Here is an 18,412-nt window from a genome sequence, read left to right as displayed (position 1 = left end):
AACAAGGAACTATAACGGCAGCCAATTTTCCAAGTCCCACAAATTTCACCCAACGAGGAGCAGACCACGAGTCCCTCTAGGGCCCCGTGAGGTGTTTGTCCTGGAGACCATGTGGACGTTTCTCACAACTGGATTTGGAGAGCAGGGAGGGCAGGTCTCACAGAGCTCACTCCGAAATGCCAGAACTGGATGTGCCATTAAATATTTGTTTTACAATAGAATGAATGAGTGAATTACAATCCAGAGACAGTCTGGGCCACACGTAAAATTAATTTAAGTGGGAAAATAGCACTTTTCTGGCAATATTTCCTGGATGCTTTCCCTTCTACTCTTTCATGCTTCGTGCTGGGAGGTTCCATGGCACCGTGGTTCCAAACAAGGCCATCCTCAGTGAGGAAGGAGCACCAAGAATCGGTCCTGCCTCTCTGCTCAGCAGACTACAACTTATCCGCAGGACAGAGAGTCTCATCCCTTCACTCTGAGGAAGGGGACTGGGTCCACGGCAAGACACAGGCCGTGGCTGATGGCACCGTCGTCAACAGCAGCTTCTTTGACTCACTGAACACTTTCCATGTGTCAGGCACGTTGGAAAGTCATTTACAGAACTCCTTTTCCCTCCATAATGACCCTCAGGTCACTATTACTATCTCCACTGACAGATGAAAAAACAGAGGCTAAAAAAAACCCAATTGTAACCAGGTTTAAGCAGGTCATTTGCCCCACGTCACAGAGCTAGGATATGCTAGAAATGGGATTTAAACCCAGGTCTGTCGGACTCTGAACTCTTAAGTATTTCACATTTTGCCTCTGAAGATGATCGAAATGTAATTTTTTAACAGCAGAAGCATGGATGTTAAATGCTGGAAAGAACTCTAAATTTAGAATCCTAACGTATGGCTTCAGGACCTGCCTGACACTAAATGGTCATGTCACCACATGCATGTTATTCTAACTCTCTGAGCCTCAGTTTGCTCATCTGTTAAATGGAAAGGACAACCGCCACCTTACTCAGCATACGGAGCATGGCTGAGACTTTGGATTCTCCCCCAGAACTCTCTCTTTTCTTCCTTTGATCCTAAGAGCCTTAGGCAAGAGTGTGAGAGGGCACATGGCCGCCTACCTAGAGAGGTTTCCCAGTGTGCCTTGAGGTAGGGTCATGTGGCTAATTTTGGCCAATGGGATATGGATAGGGGCCACATACAGTTTCCATGTCGCTTGCCCCTCTCTTCCTCCCATCTCATAGGTTGGGACAATGACATGGTAGTGTTCGTCCAGCCCCAACCATGTGGATAACGACTCTAAGATAGAAGGAAACTGGGGTTGCTAGGGTTGCCAGATTTAGCAATAAAAATACAAGATGCTCAGTTAAATGTGAATTTCAGATAGTTAACAGTGTTTTTAGTAAAGTCTATCCCAAATACGTCACATGGGACATAGTTACACCAACCCAAGTATTACATGGGATATCCTTGTGCTAGTCACAAGCATTACGTGGGATACGGTTATACTAAAAAATAACTTGCTATTTATCTTCAATTCAGATTTAACTGGGCGTCATCCTGTATTTTATACAAGTAGGTCTACTTGTATCATCCCTCTGGATGATTTCCTAAGAGAGAAATAAACTATGTTATTTGACCACTGTATTTTTGGGGGGACCCTTTGTTACAACAGCTTAATCTATACCCTAGTTTATATGTATTTTATATATACATATACATGCATATGTACATGTATGTACATTTTATATATATATATATACATACATATATACATATACGTGTATATGTAATATATAGAGAGTACATATATATAATATATAGTATATAATATAGTGTGTGTGTATATATATAGATATCTATCTATCTATCTATCTATATATAATATATATTATACTGAGCAATAAAATAAATAAGGTATTATGACCAGCATAATTGGTTGAGTACTTAGGACATAAACCTTTTTGATTCCTGCCAATTTCAAGAGCCTCTGATTGGGTACTGCGAAGAAAAAAAGGAAATAAAAACAGTGGATTTAGCACTGAATATTTAGATTCTGTGCAGCAGTGCTCTGGGTAAGAGTTCTTCCGTGATTGCGGTGTTCCATCAAAGCTGTTATGTGAAAACAAGCTTACTCTGTATCCTCGGACTATAAGGATCCTCTATTCTGAACGCGGGATCTAAAGCACGAAATATCACCTAAAAATAGATAGAAGAGTAATGGGTATTTTTGCAACGATCAAAAAGGATTTGTAAACAGAATGTATAACAAAAACAGCAAACAGACCTCTCCTTCCGTCGAGGGTTCAATGTCAGAATAGCGGGAATCACAGATTATATCATCCACTTTTTTCATGGGGCCAGTTGAAATGCCTGGAAATGAGCCCTCACAGTCATAGGCAAAGTATCTGTACACACCCCAGGTTTTCCCGAAGTCAGACGATCGTTCTATCAGCATCGCGGCCGGACGGAATGTCTAAAGGCAGGGCAGAAAAGGCTCATTTGATGTTTTGCGTTGGTGATCTGCATTTCTCAAAAAATCTCAGACAAAGGTATCACTCCACTGTGCACCACAAACCCTGGCTGCATGGGGTTGGTATTTCAGACTGTGGCTGGGTTTCAAATACTTCAGGCTGTTCCACGGAGACTCCTCCTGTAGGAAAGCGTCTAGCCTTGAAATGTTGCACTTTCTCCCACTCTGAGAGAGATTAGTAAACTGTTTCTCTTTAGGAATGGATTATAACCAGGACCCTACAGTAAACAAGCTTTGGTCTAGTCAGTCACCACCCGTAATTGGATTGGCTAGTTTGAGCGTTTGGTCTTCATTCATTCAGCAGTTGCACACAGACACCTGCTCGCTACCGCACGGCGGTCCATATGCTGTAGACGGCCCAATGAAGTGTAGATATAGGTATAAATCATTTACAACACGAAACACCAGAGTAGAGCCTCATGCAGTGCGCTCAGGGAAAACGAGAGGAAGGAATGACTAACTCAAGAAGCTGGGGAATCCTATAATTCCACTCCTGGCTATTCCATTACCCCAAGAACTGAAAACAGGGACTCAGATGGGTGCTTGTGCACGAATGTTCGTAGCAGCACAATTCACAATGGCCAAAAGGCAGAAACAACCCAAGTATCCATCAAAGATGAATGGATAAACCAAACATAGTATACACATACGAAAGGATATTACTCAGCCGTAAAAAAGAAATTCTAGTCCTTCCTACGTCATGGATAAACCCTAAAGACATTACACTAAGTGAAAGAAGCCAGACAAAAGGAAAGACAGTATAGGATTCCACTTACAAGGAAATGTCTTGAATAGGAAAGCACATAGAGACAACAAGTAAGTTAAAGGTTATCGGCGGGGGGGGGGGGGGGGGGGGCCAACGGGGAGTTATTGCTTAATAGAGTAGAGTAGAGTAGGGTAGAGTTTGTATCTGGGGTGATGAAAATGTTCTGGAAACAGATAGTGGAAGTGGTTGCACAACACTGTGCAACATATACACCTAATGCTACTGAATTGGATACTTAAAAATGGTTAAAATGGCAAATTTTGTGTTATGTACATTTTACCACCTACACACACACACACACACACACACACAAGCCAGGGAACGCTTCAGAGAGAAGACGGCATCAGACTGGATCCTAAAAGGGTAGGTGTTTTCCAGGCAGGGAGTGAAGGTGGCTACACGTGACAGAAGAGGTTGACTAGGGCAGGGAAGTAAGGAATTTGCTCGCCACGCTAAGGGGTTTCCTTTATTTTTACACCATGAAAGGGGACACCAGAAGACTTAAGTGGACAGAATGAAATGATCAGACTACACGTCAGAAAAATAACCCCGTGCCACAGCTATCAGACATGGAAAAACAAAAAAACAAAACAAAACAAAAAACAAGAGACGAGGAAACCAACTGAGAAGCGGAAAAAAAAGACGAAGGTCTTAACTCAAGCATTACAGTATGGATGGATGGAAAGGATGCAATCAACCGTTCTGAAAACTTAGTGAATTTAGCCAAATATATCGAATTCCACTTGGCGATCAATTTGGTTTCAGTGGAAAGGGACGGAGAGGAAAGAACCACGGGTGCTTGAGTTTGAGTAGCGGGGGCAACTGTGGTTAAGAGCAAAGCCACAGAAGAGAAAGAAGCCATTTGGTTTTGGACTAGCTACATGTGAGGGGACACCCACTGGACAGACAACTGGAAACAGTGGTCTGGCACCCAGCTGCGTGAACGGAGCTTGAACCGTGGATCTGGAAATCACTGTTGGCATGAAACACTTGACACCTCCAAATATAGAGGGTAGAATGTCCTCCCAGAGAGCAAAGGGCAAGATGAAGGAGCTGCAATCATTGCTCCAGAAAATGCATCCACACAGGACTAGACAAAGAAGGAGAGTGGTGCCTGGAGCTTTAATTCCATTATGTCATAACCTTCTGTTATGGGCCGAATGGCGTCCCCCCAACTTCTTATGTTGAAGACCCAACCCCCAAGATCTCAGAATGTGATTGTATTTGGAGACAGGCTCTCTGAAGGATTAATTAAAGTAAAATGAGGGGTGCCTGGGTGGCTCAGTCGGTTAGCTGTCCGACTTCGGCTCAGGTCATGATCTTGCGGTCCGTGAGTTCAAGCCCCGCATTGGACTCTGTGCGGACAGCTCAGAGCCTGGAGCCTGCTTCTCATTCTGTGTCTCCCTCTCTCTCTGCCCCTCCCCCGCTCGTGCTCTGTCTCTCAAAAATGAATAAATGTAAAAAAAATATTAAAAAAAAAAAAAGTAAAATGAGGGCTTAGAGTCCACCCAAATCCCATGTGACTGGTGTCCTTCTAAGGAGAAGGAATTAGGAGATGGAAATGTACAAGGCAACACCATGTGAAGATAAAGACAGCCATCTACACACCAAGGAAAGACTGAGGCCACAGGAGAAACCAATTCTGCCCACAGTTCAGTCTTAGACATCAAGCCTCCAGAGCCATGAGACAATACATTTCTGTTGTTTAAGCCACTGAGTCTGTGGTGCTTTGTTATGGCCGCCCTCGGAGACTAATATACCCTCACGACACACTTTTCCTACAGATGAGGAAAGAGGCTCAGACACCTTAACTGACCTGCTACCTAAAGGCAGAGCTTAGATCCCAGTCCACGTTGAACTTGGCCCAAACCCATCTTTCTGCCTCACTGGCTCATAGCATAATAGCAGGCTGACAAATGGAGGTCAGAGAGGAAAGAGTAAAAAGACAAGAATCCTGGAAACTGAGGCAGGACAGAGATTTCGGAGGGTGTGGTGGAGGGGGTGAGCTGGAAATAAGAGATGAAGCAGAATGAGCACTACCATTGGGCACAGGCCTCGATGCCACAGAAGGGGGTACGTGCACCTGGGAGATGGACGGCACATTATGGCGGAGGGAGAACAGGCCAGGTGAGCCGGCTGAACAAACCCATCCCGGACACACGCTCACCTCCGAGTTAAAACCAATGTTGGAGAGAAATCGGGGTGATCACTAATGGTGAAACTCGTATATCCCCAGACATACTTTGCCTTCCTTAATAATCCTGATGGTCTTCTTCACTGATAAAAGGAGACAAGGGTGGGGCACCTGCGTGGCTCAGCTGGATAAGCGTCCAACTTCAGCTCAGGTCATGATCTCCTGGTTCGTGAGTTTGAGCCCCGTGTCGGGCTCTGTGCTGACAGCTCAGAGCCCGGAGCCTGCTTTGGATTCTGTGTCTCCCTCTGTCTCTGCCCCTCCCTAGCTCATGCTCTGTCTCTCTCTCTCCTTCGAAAATAAATAAACGTTAAAAAAACAAAAAGGAGACAAGGGTTAAGAAAATGAAAGGTCACATTTTGACAGACTCTTTGACTTACTCACTTACTAGGTGCTTGAATTTTTACTTTTTTACTTATTCAGGAATAGAAGAAAAGGATACTTTATTAAACTCCAGAGCATGAGATGAAGAATCTGAAAGTAAGGGGGGGGGGGAAAACCCCAATCACTAAGTCAGCCAAGACAAACTCACCATGAGACCTGCCTCCTGGGTGGTGACATCTGGGGACAGACTAGCCTAATGTCTCTGTGTCACAAGGGAGCAGAGAGGAAAAGCCTTACAGGCATTTCTGGCTGTGCTTTCTCTCCCTCCCTTCTGGAAACTCCTGAGTCCCAAAGGGTCACTGAAGAATTATCCAATTTCCTGTGGATTTCCAGAGCTGTTGGAAACCAGGACAACACTTCTATGTAGAGAATGGAGGCCCTTCCCACTCCTCCCTGAGTCTCCAACGCGCTCAGGACTTATACTGGTGCATGGCCACCTCTGATTTTTTTAATGTTTGTTTAATTTTTTATAATTTTTTTAATGTTTATTTATTTTTGAGAGAGAAAGAGAGAGAGAAGGAGACAGAGCTTGAGCAGGGGAGGTGCAGAGAGAAGGGAAGACACAGAATCCGAAGCAGGCTCCAGGCTCTGAGCTGTCAGCCCAGAGCCCAACACGGGGCTTGAACTCATGAACTGGGAGATCGTGACCTGAGCTGAAGTCCGACGCTTAACTGACTGAGCCACCCAGGCGCCCCTTTAATTTTTTTTTAATGTTATTTATTTTTGAGAGAGAGAGAGAGAGAGAGAGAGAGAGAGCGAGCGAGCGAGCTGGGTAGAGGCAGAGAGAGAGAAGACAGAGGATCCCAAACAAGCTTTGTGCTGACAGCAGTGAGCCCGACCCGGGGCTCGAACTCACTAACCGCGAGATCATGACCTGAGCCAAAGTCAGGCGCTCAACCAACTGAGGCACCCAGGCGCCCTGCCACCTCTGAACGTCTACTAAGCAGAAGCGCTATGATTCTGGAAACATCTGGCTGTCTACAAAAGCAAACCATGTATACGTTACATGAGCTTCGCTAGCCCATGAAAACCCAGTCCACTTAGCAAGCAGCCATCTCCACGGCCACTCCACGGGTGGTGTTCTTCACAACTCCCACCCCCCCCACCCCCGTCTCGCCACTGTCACTCTATCACCACCCTCCCGCCTGCTCAGCTCGGACAACCAAGTGATCTTGGATTCACCCCTTTCCTGCTCTCCCTTCCACTGCTCTGCTTCTCATCTTCCCCCGATTCGGGGCTGAACCTTTTTTTTTTTTTTTAATTTTTAATGTTTATTTATTTTTGAGAGAGGGAGAGGGAGGCAGAGTGCAAGCAGGGGATGGACAGAGAGGGAGACACAGAATCTGAAGCAGGCTCCAGGCTCCAAACTGTCCGCACAGAGCCCGACGCGGGGCTCCAACTCATGAGCCGTGAGATCATGACGCTTAACCAGCCAAAGTTGGACGCTTAACCCACTGAGCCACCCAGGCGCCCCCGTGGCTGAACCTTTGATCCCAGAGGGTCCAACTGACGACTCCCATGGAAAGTGGGCAATGATTCTCAAAGGCATTATCAGTGGCAGGTAACAGAGCTGGCAGCAAGGGCACATACGTGATTTGCAAACGCTTTTCTGGTAATACTTCCAGGACGCCTGGGTTGCTGGGGTGGTTCCCTCCTACTTGAGAATCAGGCCCGGCTCTGCATTAACACCAGCACCCTCTCAGGTGAGCCCCCCATTAGCACAGACCTCAACAAGGGCCTCCCCACGCACCGTCGGTTCTCACTGTCCCACGCCCTCCTCTGTATTTCGCCTTGGCCATCTTCCTGAAATCCAGTCTCATTTCCTTGTCAGTGGCTCCCTGTTTCCTATATAATTAACACCCCTCAGCCAGCAGCCGGGGACTTTCTGATTGTATGTAACCTTACTTCCCTTTCCCCCTCACTGCCCTGAGCTCAAGGCTAATCTACGCTGAACAAACTCTGCCTGAACTGTCCACCACCAGAGCTTTGCTCTCAGACGGTTTCCTCTGCCAAGAACGGCTTTTCTTCCACCTCCTCCCACTGAGATCCTGCTCACCCTTCCTGGCCCAGGTCACACACAGTCCCAGACCGCTCCTGATGAAGCTTTCTGCTTTATCCCAGGCTAAGTAAGATTACTCTCCCAGTCCTCGCACACATCGTCTGAACTTCTGCTAGAGCTCTTAGCACATTCATGATGTAAGTTATCTGCAAGTGTCATTCGCCCCCCGGGGCAGTTTCTTACAAAAAGACGGCTGAATTCCTTTATGCATGTATTCATTCAGTAAATATTTGTAGAGCAATCACTACCTGCCAAGCATCAGCAGAGAGAAAAGCGATCATATTCCCATTATGTGCCAGGTGGCAAGATTATGCCTATTCCAGAGCAGAGGGCAAGGTCACACGGCCCTCGAATGTAGGTGTTCTTATTCTTCGCACTCTCCCTTCTGAAGAGGAAGCCAAAGTTCTGGCCACATGTGCCAATAAGGGGCAGGATGGGGATTTATCTCCAAGTCTGTCCAACCCCATAGATGTTGCTTTTCGCACAGGATCTAAAGCCCAGAGGTTGAATTCTCTCTCACTAACTACAGTCTGACAACCTGTACCTGTTCTTCTCGTCTGAGTTCAGTCCCCCTGCCTCCTGTTTTAGCTTCAGCATTTCATCGATGCAGAATTCATCGGTGCAGAATTTCATCGATGGCCCACTGTACTCAGTTGGATGAGTAATGACAGACTATGTACCCAAAGGACTTGGATGTAAGCAAACTCAGAACTTCCCACGTATGTGAACAGATGCCCTTTCCAAAGGAAAAGCTAGGACCATCAACACGAATAATGGTAGTTTTGTGTATTTTTAGGTGTCACATAACATGAAGGCAACATCCTCATGCGTGGTTGAGTTTTGCTTCTAACCACCAAGTAGAGGGCATGGTCAATGACGGGAGGGGGCATAGTGTCGAGTTGCCTAGGGAAAGCCCCCCAACCTCTCCGCCAGTATCCGATGTCACAGTATAAACCTTCCTCCCCAGCAGCAACAGCACTTCTGGGCGGGGGACCGAGGAGAGGGGCTCAGGCCTGGGAACCAGCAGTCTACATCCTTCCTGTCATATTTGGACTTCCACGCCCACCTGTGCTCTTGGCCTCCCAGGCTTTGGTGGAGGACATGGTGGGACTTTTGTGGCTACCTGCCCACATGCTAAATCTTTCCCTGGCAACTTTTCCTAACCTGACGGGGTACAGATAAGGCCCCCAACTCCAACCCAAGCCCACTCAAAAGTGATTTTAATCTGAGAAGCCATAAGTAAATTATGGGTTTTATGTGCATCAACATGTACTTTAAGCCATGTGAAGTCGGTCATTTCCAGGCAGCTGCTTATGAAGAAACAAAGGGACTTTGTACAGAGAAATTCCCTAGCCCTGGAGTCATTTTACATCTCTAAAAGAAAAAGGATGCGAAAAATGCACATTTAAGAAGGCATACACATTTCTTAAGGAACTGTAAAACCCTTCCCACAACTTTTGCAAAACCTTGAAAACTAAAGATAATACACTTCCTTTTCAGTTACCAAGCTCAGCATTAAAACATCAACACAAGGGATCAGGGATTTACTCTCCAGATGTTTTATTGTGGTTTGGGAGAGAGTCAAAGCTGCCTCTCTCCGTGGGGAAATAAAACGAGATCTAATTAAAAGTTTACAGTTGAATTACCTTAGAATAGTGGCTCTCTCTCTCCTTCTTGCCACGAAGATTGAGTATTTGTTAAACATGGTTATTCACGTCCATCTTTAAAGAGCTGATCAATCATCCCAATTTACGGCAACAATAATATTTAAGTTCCCACTGAGGCCAACTCACAACAGACATCCATACCGAAAAGGGAATTACACAGCGCTCTCAACGTGTCATTTGCGAGAAAGTTATGAATTCCTTACCTTGAAAGTCATTATGAGATGAGTAAAATGGAATTCTGCTTCCAGATCCAGTTGGATAGTTACGTTTTCCACGCCTATAGGAGATTTTTTCAAAATTCAAAAAGGAAATAATAGTAAGGAAAACAGGAACATCTGTGAACGGTCGGGAGTATTTTTCTTGAATTCTCTTTACGCCCCACACAGAACCCCTCTCGGCGCTCTATCTGACAGTGAGGCTGAAGACAAGACCCCTTGGTCTTGGCTTAGGCGGGGAGGCCCGGGCCAGAATGAACCTTCAGTTTTCCTCAACTCATTCTGGAGCTCCACATATGGACTCTGCTCACCAGAACAAGACACCTGGCGGGAAGCCTGGAGCTGCTGTCAAGAAAGACAGCTTCTGCTTAGGACAAAGTAAAACATCTTCCCAAATCTAAGCCAAGGGACTCTCCAAGGGGGGAAGGAAGGGGTCCGCTTCCTGTGCACAGCAGGGGTTCAGTTTGCAGCCTAAAGCAGGGGACTTAATCCTCCTGGCGGGGGTGGGGGGGGGACACAAATATTCCTTTTTTTATGCAGCAGCAAAGAAAATCAGAGCCTACCGCGTCTGTTACTTACACTCCCATTTAGAAAGACGTATCCCTGATGGGGAAGCCTTTGGATGCATTGCCACAACCGAAAAAACAATGCCAGAGACAAAGAATCGGCCAAATAAATAAACTGGCCCAGAACAAATACTAGCGTCTTCCCTTTCAGGGGAAAGCCTGAACAAACAAATGAGCCTTTGCACTTCCCCTGAGTCCCCTGAGGGTCGGTCAGTCCCGCCACACAGAAAAGACCATTGGAATTCCAGAGATAGAAAGGACCCCCTCTCTCATCTTGGGCCCTCAAGCCCACCTATTTGCTAAAGGAGAGCATTTCCTCATTTCCTGTGCTTGAGAGCACTTTGGGGGTCCACCTTCTAGAGCCTAAGAAGTCTTAACTGCAGGAAGACAGGAATGTGTCAGAATGAATCATGTCACAGGCTGGTGTAGTTTCAGGAAATCAGTAGGACTTTTGAAATAAACTCTCCCACTGGAAAATGGCCAAGGCAATTGTGGGGGGTGGGGTGGTGGTCACTGAAACGGATATGAGTTAGTTGGAATGTTAAAGAAAAACATTATAATCATACTAACTAACCTTATCTAACTTATTAAAAAGAACCGTCTTATAAACCTACTCTGGACATTTCTGAGTGAAATGTTAGCTAGGCAACTACGCAGCTCTTCTCTCCCAGGCTTTTAAAAACCTGCAAGATTTGTTCAAAATGAAGAGATAACAAAAGATAACGTAAAGTACCAACAGGACCAGTACCATTTCTGCAATGGAAGAAAATATGCTACAATGGGTACACTAAAAGCACATTCCACTTTATATTTATAACCTGATAAAAGCAGTAAAGTGTGTGTGTGTGTGTGTGTGTGCGCGCGCGCGCGCGCGCGCGCGCACACGCGAGCGCCCGCGCATGTGTTTCAATATGGGAAGAAAAATCCACAGAGAAAAGAAACCAGATCATTCTTCTATAGAGTATTTGACTTCTGTCCGACCTAGAAATAAATCGTTAGGAAGGGTAAGTGAAAAGTAGCTGTACACGCCAACCCTGTTTCTATGCCTGAGCACCGATAATTTAATGCCACCAGGACACTGGACAAAACCCACAGAAAATGGATAAACTCACATCCATAAAGATCATCCCCAACGGTGAGTTATCAGACAACACGGAGGGGACAGTACTCATCAGTCTGACTTTCGGAAGACCAAACTCCAGCCCAACATCATCTGATCTCTTGTGACAGACAACACAAGCCCCTCTACTTGAAGATCCCTTCCTTCTGACATTTGGGACTCTCTCGTCCAACAAATTAAAAGTTGCAGAAATTGATGAAGTCCTGACATAACCAAGAAAACCCCTTCTCTAGAATGACAGCACATGATGAACAACTTTACCGTCTATCAACTTGATACTAACGTTGAGGCATTCTTTTTTTTAACTTTTACTTTTAATTTTTTTAGAGGCATCCTTCTAATTGTCTTTTCATTTCACTGGAAGAATGTGGGCAGTCAGGACATGCTCCCACTCCCTGTTTGGAATAAGCTCTATGCTATTTCAGAAGTCCTCTGTGACTTAGGTACAGATTTATAGAACCTTCTCTTTCACACTGAACCAAGATAACCTCCTAAAAGAATTGATAAGGCTCTAATCTACATGCTTTCTAAGGACCAGCCTGTCTCAGTCTGGTAACCTATGCAGTCCCATGGCTGACCAATAATCAATCCTCCGTAGAAACCAACAGTTTTCTAGAAAGCATGTGTAACTTCATAATTAATGACAAAGAAGTGTATTAAGGGAGTTCCTCTTTACAGAATGTTAAATGATGGCAAACATCTGAAAATGTCCCAGGCGTAGGGCATATAATAAAAAGATCTAGCACAGTCGATGCTTTCTATGACCATCCCTAGGTTCACTTCTTTGACAGCCAAAATTCTCATACTCTTTTGAAAGATCTAACGGTCCACTGTTAATTAAGAGACACAAGAACTCTACCTTTATTTCCTAAAGTTCAGTCTTCAAGTTTGAAACAAATGCAAAACTAATTTGGGCTTAGTTTCCCAGTGAAGTAACATCAAGTTTAATGAATTTACTAAACCCAAACCCAAAAGGCAAAGGAAGGAAAAAGGGCTAAATTCCCATACTCACTAAAGGAATTGAGTTGGGGTCATATCCATGTTGACAGAGTCATTGAAAATTTAGATTTAGTGCTGCTTCACAGTACTATTACTGAATTTTCTCGAGATGGAAGGAAGGTGTTGGTAGAAGTAGGGGCTGATTCTGCCCTTTCTTTTGGGGTTGATCCCAAAGAAAGATGCTCTATTTTGGGGAAGATTAAGGGCCTGAAATAGCGCAGGGTCTCCCCCCACCCCGACCCCATCCTCCCGATACACCCTGCCCCCGTAAAGGCTCCCCTCAGGGTAAGGACCAGGAAATATCCCTTTGGTCCAGCATGAAAGACTGCTTTCTTATAGAAAGTGCATGCTTTAGGAAGGAGGATCAGATTTTACCATGAGAAGTTAGTGCTTCAGGCAGTAAATCTGCCAAAGACCATAATTACAGGGCAGAGAAATCAATCGAGATTACAAATACCCAGGAGCCTGCGAGCCCCTTCCAGGTGACCAATCTCACTCTACAGAACTTGTTCCCACACCAACCACATACCATTTTCGGATTGCCACCAAATCTTAAGGCGGTTTGGAGCAAATGTAGTGACCACATTTTCAATGAGATGACTGTCAGGATTGAGGGTCTCATGATAAGGATCTTGTGAATTGCATATGAAGCATTTTTTGTCCTCCTGAAAGCAAAGTTAGTTTCATGAGTGTAGGAAGCAATCACACACACACACACACACACACACACACACACACACACACCAAAAATGAAGCCCACAATACAAAAATCAAACCTGCTTGCTTCAAGAACAATGAATGTGTCCAAATTACTTACATGCCATATAATATGCCTTCCACTTTTTAACTCATGGAGTATGAATTACTCCTGAAAACTTCCTCCACTCTTGTAAATTCAAGGTCAAAAGTAAAAGAAGGCATTGTTTCCACAAGCTAGTACTTGAATCAAAATGAAATTTCTAGGCCTAAGCCTTCATCTCAATGAATAATAGCTAGAGAAGCTTACACTTAAAGCAAGATGTGGAAGAGGTATTAGAAAATTTTTGCTGACATGCTTTAAAGCAAACTGAAAAATGAAAGGAAAAAAAAAAAAAAAACAACTCATGCAGCCTGATTTTCTAAAACCAACATAATGCAGAGGCCAAGTGTTAGGCGAATGTATTTAAGAAGCTTTGGGAAATACAGAACCAGTTTTCCGAGCCTCTGCGCTGCCCCAGCAGTGAATCAAGGGTGGCAGCTTGTAGGGAACATCTACAAACTACTCAGGATATTGGGGAAGTGGGTACCTGCCGGGGTGAACCCACTATAAACAGACCAACTCACACAAGGCCAACATGCACTAAGACGGGCACCCACAGAGGTCCACATACACCTCACGAACAACATTTAAGCAGGGGTGATATTGTGAGGAGGACAATACCCACGGACTGGACTCTTATGTTTGTATTTAGTTAGCTATTAGTTATCACCTTCCTCCCCAAAGGATTTAGGGACTAGTGATATGTACTAAGACAAAGAGGGAACAGAAGTCAGGAATGCAATGGGACCAAATACTGGACAAAATACTTAAGATTCCTGCCTCAGTTTTCAGACCCATTAAATGCTTGAGAAAAGTGCACACCCAGGCCCTTTCTCTCGGCTCTGGTATCTACAGAGAGCACTCCACGCTTTCACGGCTAATCACGTAAACCAGAGAGTTTAGCTCTGGCTGGCCTGTAAGACAAACAGTTCAATTCTCATTCTGGTCAAAGCCGGTCTCAGAATCTGGTGACTCATTTACAGGATGTCCTTGCCTCTGAGGTGAATGTTAACATAATATTTTAGGTAAAATTTACATGCTAATATTAGAAAAGGTAACATCAACGGCCTTCATTAACTTGTAGTCAAGAAAACTAATACTGGAGAACAATTACCAGAACTTAAAAAAAAAAGGTTAATTATAGCCACCCTTCTAATCAGGAGGAAACAGTCTAGACATCTCTGTATAAACCTGGAAGCAAATGAGCGGAATCCACTTGACCACATTCCTCTGGTTTAATTTATCAGGTCTACAGAATGGGCTCCCTTTCTGCTTTGGAAAAGTGACTCCATTTTAAGGCATCTGTGGTGCAAACCGTAGGACATCATCCTTTTCCCAAAGGGCAGGTGTACAGGTAGGCGGATGGGCCAAAATTATAGCAATTGCCTCTGGCCCTTGCCCTGCACGTGAGACTAGCCCGCCTTTGGCTTGCTTTCAAGGCCAGAAATATCCGCATACTTAAAAAAAAAAAAAAAAATCAAGGAAAAGGCTTCTGATTCTAGGTAGCTTATGCTTTGTCTTCTTTTAAAATTAGTTTGGACTTTTTAAAAATAGGACTTTTGAAATCTAAGATCTAGGCCTACTTTTAGAAAGGACACCCTGAAATTTCATTTTGGTCCTCCTCTACCAGGGTGCCATGGCAACCAGGGCATTTGAAAAAGTATCTACTGGAGGATAGATGGGAACAGCACCACACCAGAAAATACTAGGTTCAGTGGCTAGAGTGACCTCACAAGACATCTGTCATGGCTATAATACCCCTCCCGCAAGTGCAAGACTTAGGAAAAACCCATGATCACTACTCAGTCTAAGAAAGAGATGATGGACTATCTCTTATGCACATTTCCAAGGAGGACAGATCACAAAACAACAACAGTGGAGACTTCTGGAGGCCTGGGGTCAGGATCCCGGGCAGGGGCCAGGTCCGGGCGGTCCTGACTTTCCATAGGGACTATGCGGGCGGTGGAGGCGGCAGGAAATGTATGGCGGATGCAACTGTGCAAACGGAGATGGAGCAAAAAAAGGGCGAGCAACCCATCTAATCCCGGGACTCCCCGACTGGCCGCGCTTCCTATCTGGATAGCTGGCAGGATGTGGAGTCCCCAGCGCCCGGCACCTCTGGTTTGGACTGGAGGAGGCGCGCGCGCGCGCAAAGCCTAGGGCTGGGACCTCTGCCCTCACCTGGAGGTGGCTGACAATACAGTAGGGCTCAGGCTTGTGCAGCCCGCACGTCGAGGTCACCGAGAGCTTTTGTGCTCGGCCGATGAGAAGGTCGCCAGTGGCGGGGTAGCAGCTGCCCTCCGCGCAGCCGTAGCTGAATTCGGGTTCTTGAGCGCGCACTTGGGCTCCGCACAGGGCTGTGGAAAGGGCAGGCGACAGGGGAGGTGGGGAGGAGGGCACGAGCCGGGGGCGAGCCCAAGCGAAACGAACAAGCAGGGGCGGGAAGAGAGTAGGTTCAGAAGAAAGCAGAATGCACAGAATAGAGGCACAATGGAAAGATGAGCGCGGGAGAGGCCAGGACGTGGAGAGGGTTCGGAAAGAGACACGATGTCAAATTTGTCCAGCAGCCCAGATCATTCCCGGGAGACCCTCATCCGTCCCGGGCAAGCAGCTCTGGTCACAAAAGGTAGATGTGCAGACCAGCCACCTTGACGTGCCTGTGCCTGGACCTGTGTGCGGGGAGGCGACAGACGAACTGCCTATGTGCATGCAAGTAGGTGGGTGAGTGTATGGACCTCGTGCGTGTGGCAGCCTGTGCACCCTCAGTGTGAAACCGTGAGTGTGCGTGCCAGATCTGAGTGTGGGGTCACCGATATGTGTGCATGCACGCTTGGGGGGTCCCGGGCGCTCAGTTGGGGGCGAGGTGGTGGGACTTGCAGGGGACGCCGCTTTCCCGAGCAAGGGGTGAGTGAACAGTCCCTGTGGCTTTGGAGTGGCTTCAACGCTTCGTCATTCCAGGGAAGCACCCGGCCCAGCTGTTTCTGGCGCCATCCGGGGGCAAACAGCGATGGTTAATTGAAGCCACATGGCCCCAGTCAGTTCCCAGGACTAAGCCTGTGCTCAGCTTGGGCACTTAGCTGGGAAAAGGGCTACAGGGGAGCCCCCCGCGGCGAGCCCCCCAACCCATCCCAGGCAGCCTGCCCCCCGCCCCCCGCAGTGGAGAGACCCACGGTGAACACGCCAAAGGTGCAAAGCCCGAGCAGGGGCCGCGGATCCCCAGTTCTGGGCACCCAGCCTCGGGGATGCGGGTCCGCGGCGATCCTCGCGCGCAGTCCTCAGCCGCCACGGAGGGCGCTGGCGTTTAGTCCCGGGGCGCGATTCCCACCCCAGCCCCTCTCCCGCCCCCCGCCCCCAGGCTCCCGCGAAGCCGGGTCCAACGGCTTGTGGGGTTTCTTCCCAAGCCCACTCCTCTCCCCACCGCCGCGGCGCAATTACCTAAGAAACTGAAAGCGAACACCTGGAGCAGCCCCATGGCCAGTCCCTGCACAGCCGAGGGGACACGGCGGAGGAGGGGAGAACGCACCCGCCGAGCCGCCTGCCCGCTTTCCCCGTCTTCCCTTCTGGAGAGGTGGAGGAAAGAAACACAAAAAGAGAGAGCAACTGTTCAGAGAGAGGAGAGGGGCCCTTCCATTTCCTGCCGCTCCCACGGAAGCGGGGGGTCGGAGGGGAAAAAGCGCTCAGCCACTATGTCCTCCTGCCCGGTCGGTGCGAGCGCTCTCCCCGCAGCCCCGAGCCCAAAGAAGGGAATTAGAAAGTTTAGCCTTGGGAGGAACCGGGGGAGGCGCCTCCGCTCATGCGCACACGCAGAGCAGGGGCTGAGGGGGCGGGCGGCCACCGCCGGGGGGAGGGGGTGAGGTCCGGGTCCCACCCTCCCGGGGCGCCTCTTTTGTTTTAAGGCCGCGCCTGCGGTGGCCGCGGGCGTCAGGCTCTCCCGGTCTCCGGCGGGGCCACCCCGGGGTGCGCATCGCCTGCCGGAGCGCGGGGGGGCGGGAGGCGTCTGGGCTGGTGGCGGAGGTAGGTGTCGGGATCGCGGCGAGAGACACCCCCACCCCCTCCCCGGCGGGACCTACCGCGCACTCGGGCGTTTACATTTGCAAGGGGTGAGTCACGAAAGGGTACCCGGGGCCACAAACTCCCGCCCCGAGCGCCCGGGAAAGGCGGGTTAACCCTTTAGAAAGAGGGTCGACCTGTCAGGTTTGTTGCCTTACAAAGAAGGGAATCCGGGATCGCGAAGCTTGGGCTGGACGCGACGTCTCTAATGTCACCACGCGAGGCGACGAAACTGCTATTCCCTAGGCTTCCTTTGCGCGCACATTTATTCTGGACCTGCCACCCAGGTGGCCACGGCATCGAATTGCCCGTTTAATTCTGTTTTAAAAAATCTACCTAAATCCAGACGATGGCTCTAATTAAGGTCGTTTCTCCAACGACACTATTGCTGGTGAAGCGTGTTTCCCATCTCACCGTGACAGGGTTGATTCAACCACGAATGAGACCCCCTTCAGGGTCTCCACAAAGCGCCACCTGGGCAATTCCAGAGAGGAACTCTATGGGGAGAGAGGGCTTCTAATGGCCTTGTGTGCGACCTGTCTAGTTGAATAAGGGGTAAACAGAGCTCGCCCACGTCCTGGGGGCTGGGGAGGGGGGCGGGAAGAGAGGCAGGCGGCGGGACTGCCGCCCTTCCAGTGAACTGGCCCAATTCTGCTGCCTTAGCAGTGGATGGATGGAGTCAAAGCTGGGGTTTGCGCAAAAGTGCCCTGAATAAGGGGAGTACAGTTAGTTGGTAGTCCCGGCAGGAGATTTTGCTTGCTTTTAATTACCCCAGGGAGAAGGGTTTAGTTGGTCAGCTTTTAACTTAGCTGCAATGAAACAGGACCCAGGGAAAGTTTAATCATTAGACCACAAAGTAAAGCTGCTTTATGGGTTTATAAACCTCCTTTCTGCTGAGGAAGGCAGGAGCCTCAGGTCTTGGTGATGCATTAATTATTCACTAAATCAGCACTTGCCCTGTTGCAGCCTCTGGAGATTTTTTTTTGCCTCCAGCTAACGTCCAGGGTCCTTGGTGCTGGCTGGGCAGCCCTGAAAACACAAGAGAAAGCGGGTGCTGTTGTGAG

General features: G+C 47.8%; 1 protein-coding gene across 1 annotated transcript in view; it reads right to left on the bottom strand.

Moving 5' to 3' along the window:
* Positions 1-17,075, bottom strand: part of LAMB1 (laminin subunit beta 1) — a 74,781-nt gene extending 57,706 nt beyond the window's left edge. Inside the window, exons 1-6 of the mRNA XM_030307758.1 lie at positions 16,734-17,075; positions 15,480-15,655; positions 13,029-13,164; positions 9,803-9,876; positions 2,287-2,475; positions 2,135-2,198 (exon numbers count right to left, since the gene is read on the bottom strand). Coding sequence (XP_030163618.1) covers positions 2,135-2,198; positions 2,287-2,475; positions 9,803-9,876; positions 13,029-13,164; positions 15,480-15,655; positions 16,734-16,770 — 676 coding nt within the window. The 5' untranslated portion in view covers positions 16,771-17,075. The remainder of the gene's footprint in view (positions 1-2,134; positions 2,199-2,286; positions 2,476-9,802; positions 9,877-13,028; positions 13,165-15,479; positions 15,656-16,733) is intronic.
* Between the last annotated feature and the right edge of the window lie 1,337 nt (positions 17,076-18,412).

The sequence above is a fragment of the Lynx canadensis genome, chromosome A2 (genome assembly GCF_007474595.2).
Source record: "Lynx canadensis isolate LIC74 chromosome A2, mLynCan4.pri.v2, whole genome shotgun sequence".
In the NCBI taxonomy this organism is placed as follows: Eukaryota; Metazoa; Chordata; class Mammalia; order Carnivora; family Felidae; genus Lynx; species Lynx canadensis.
Note: the sequence above shows the minus strand (reverse complement) of the source record. Positions and strands in the feature narration are given on the sequence as shown.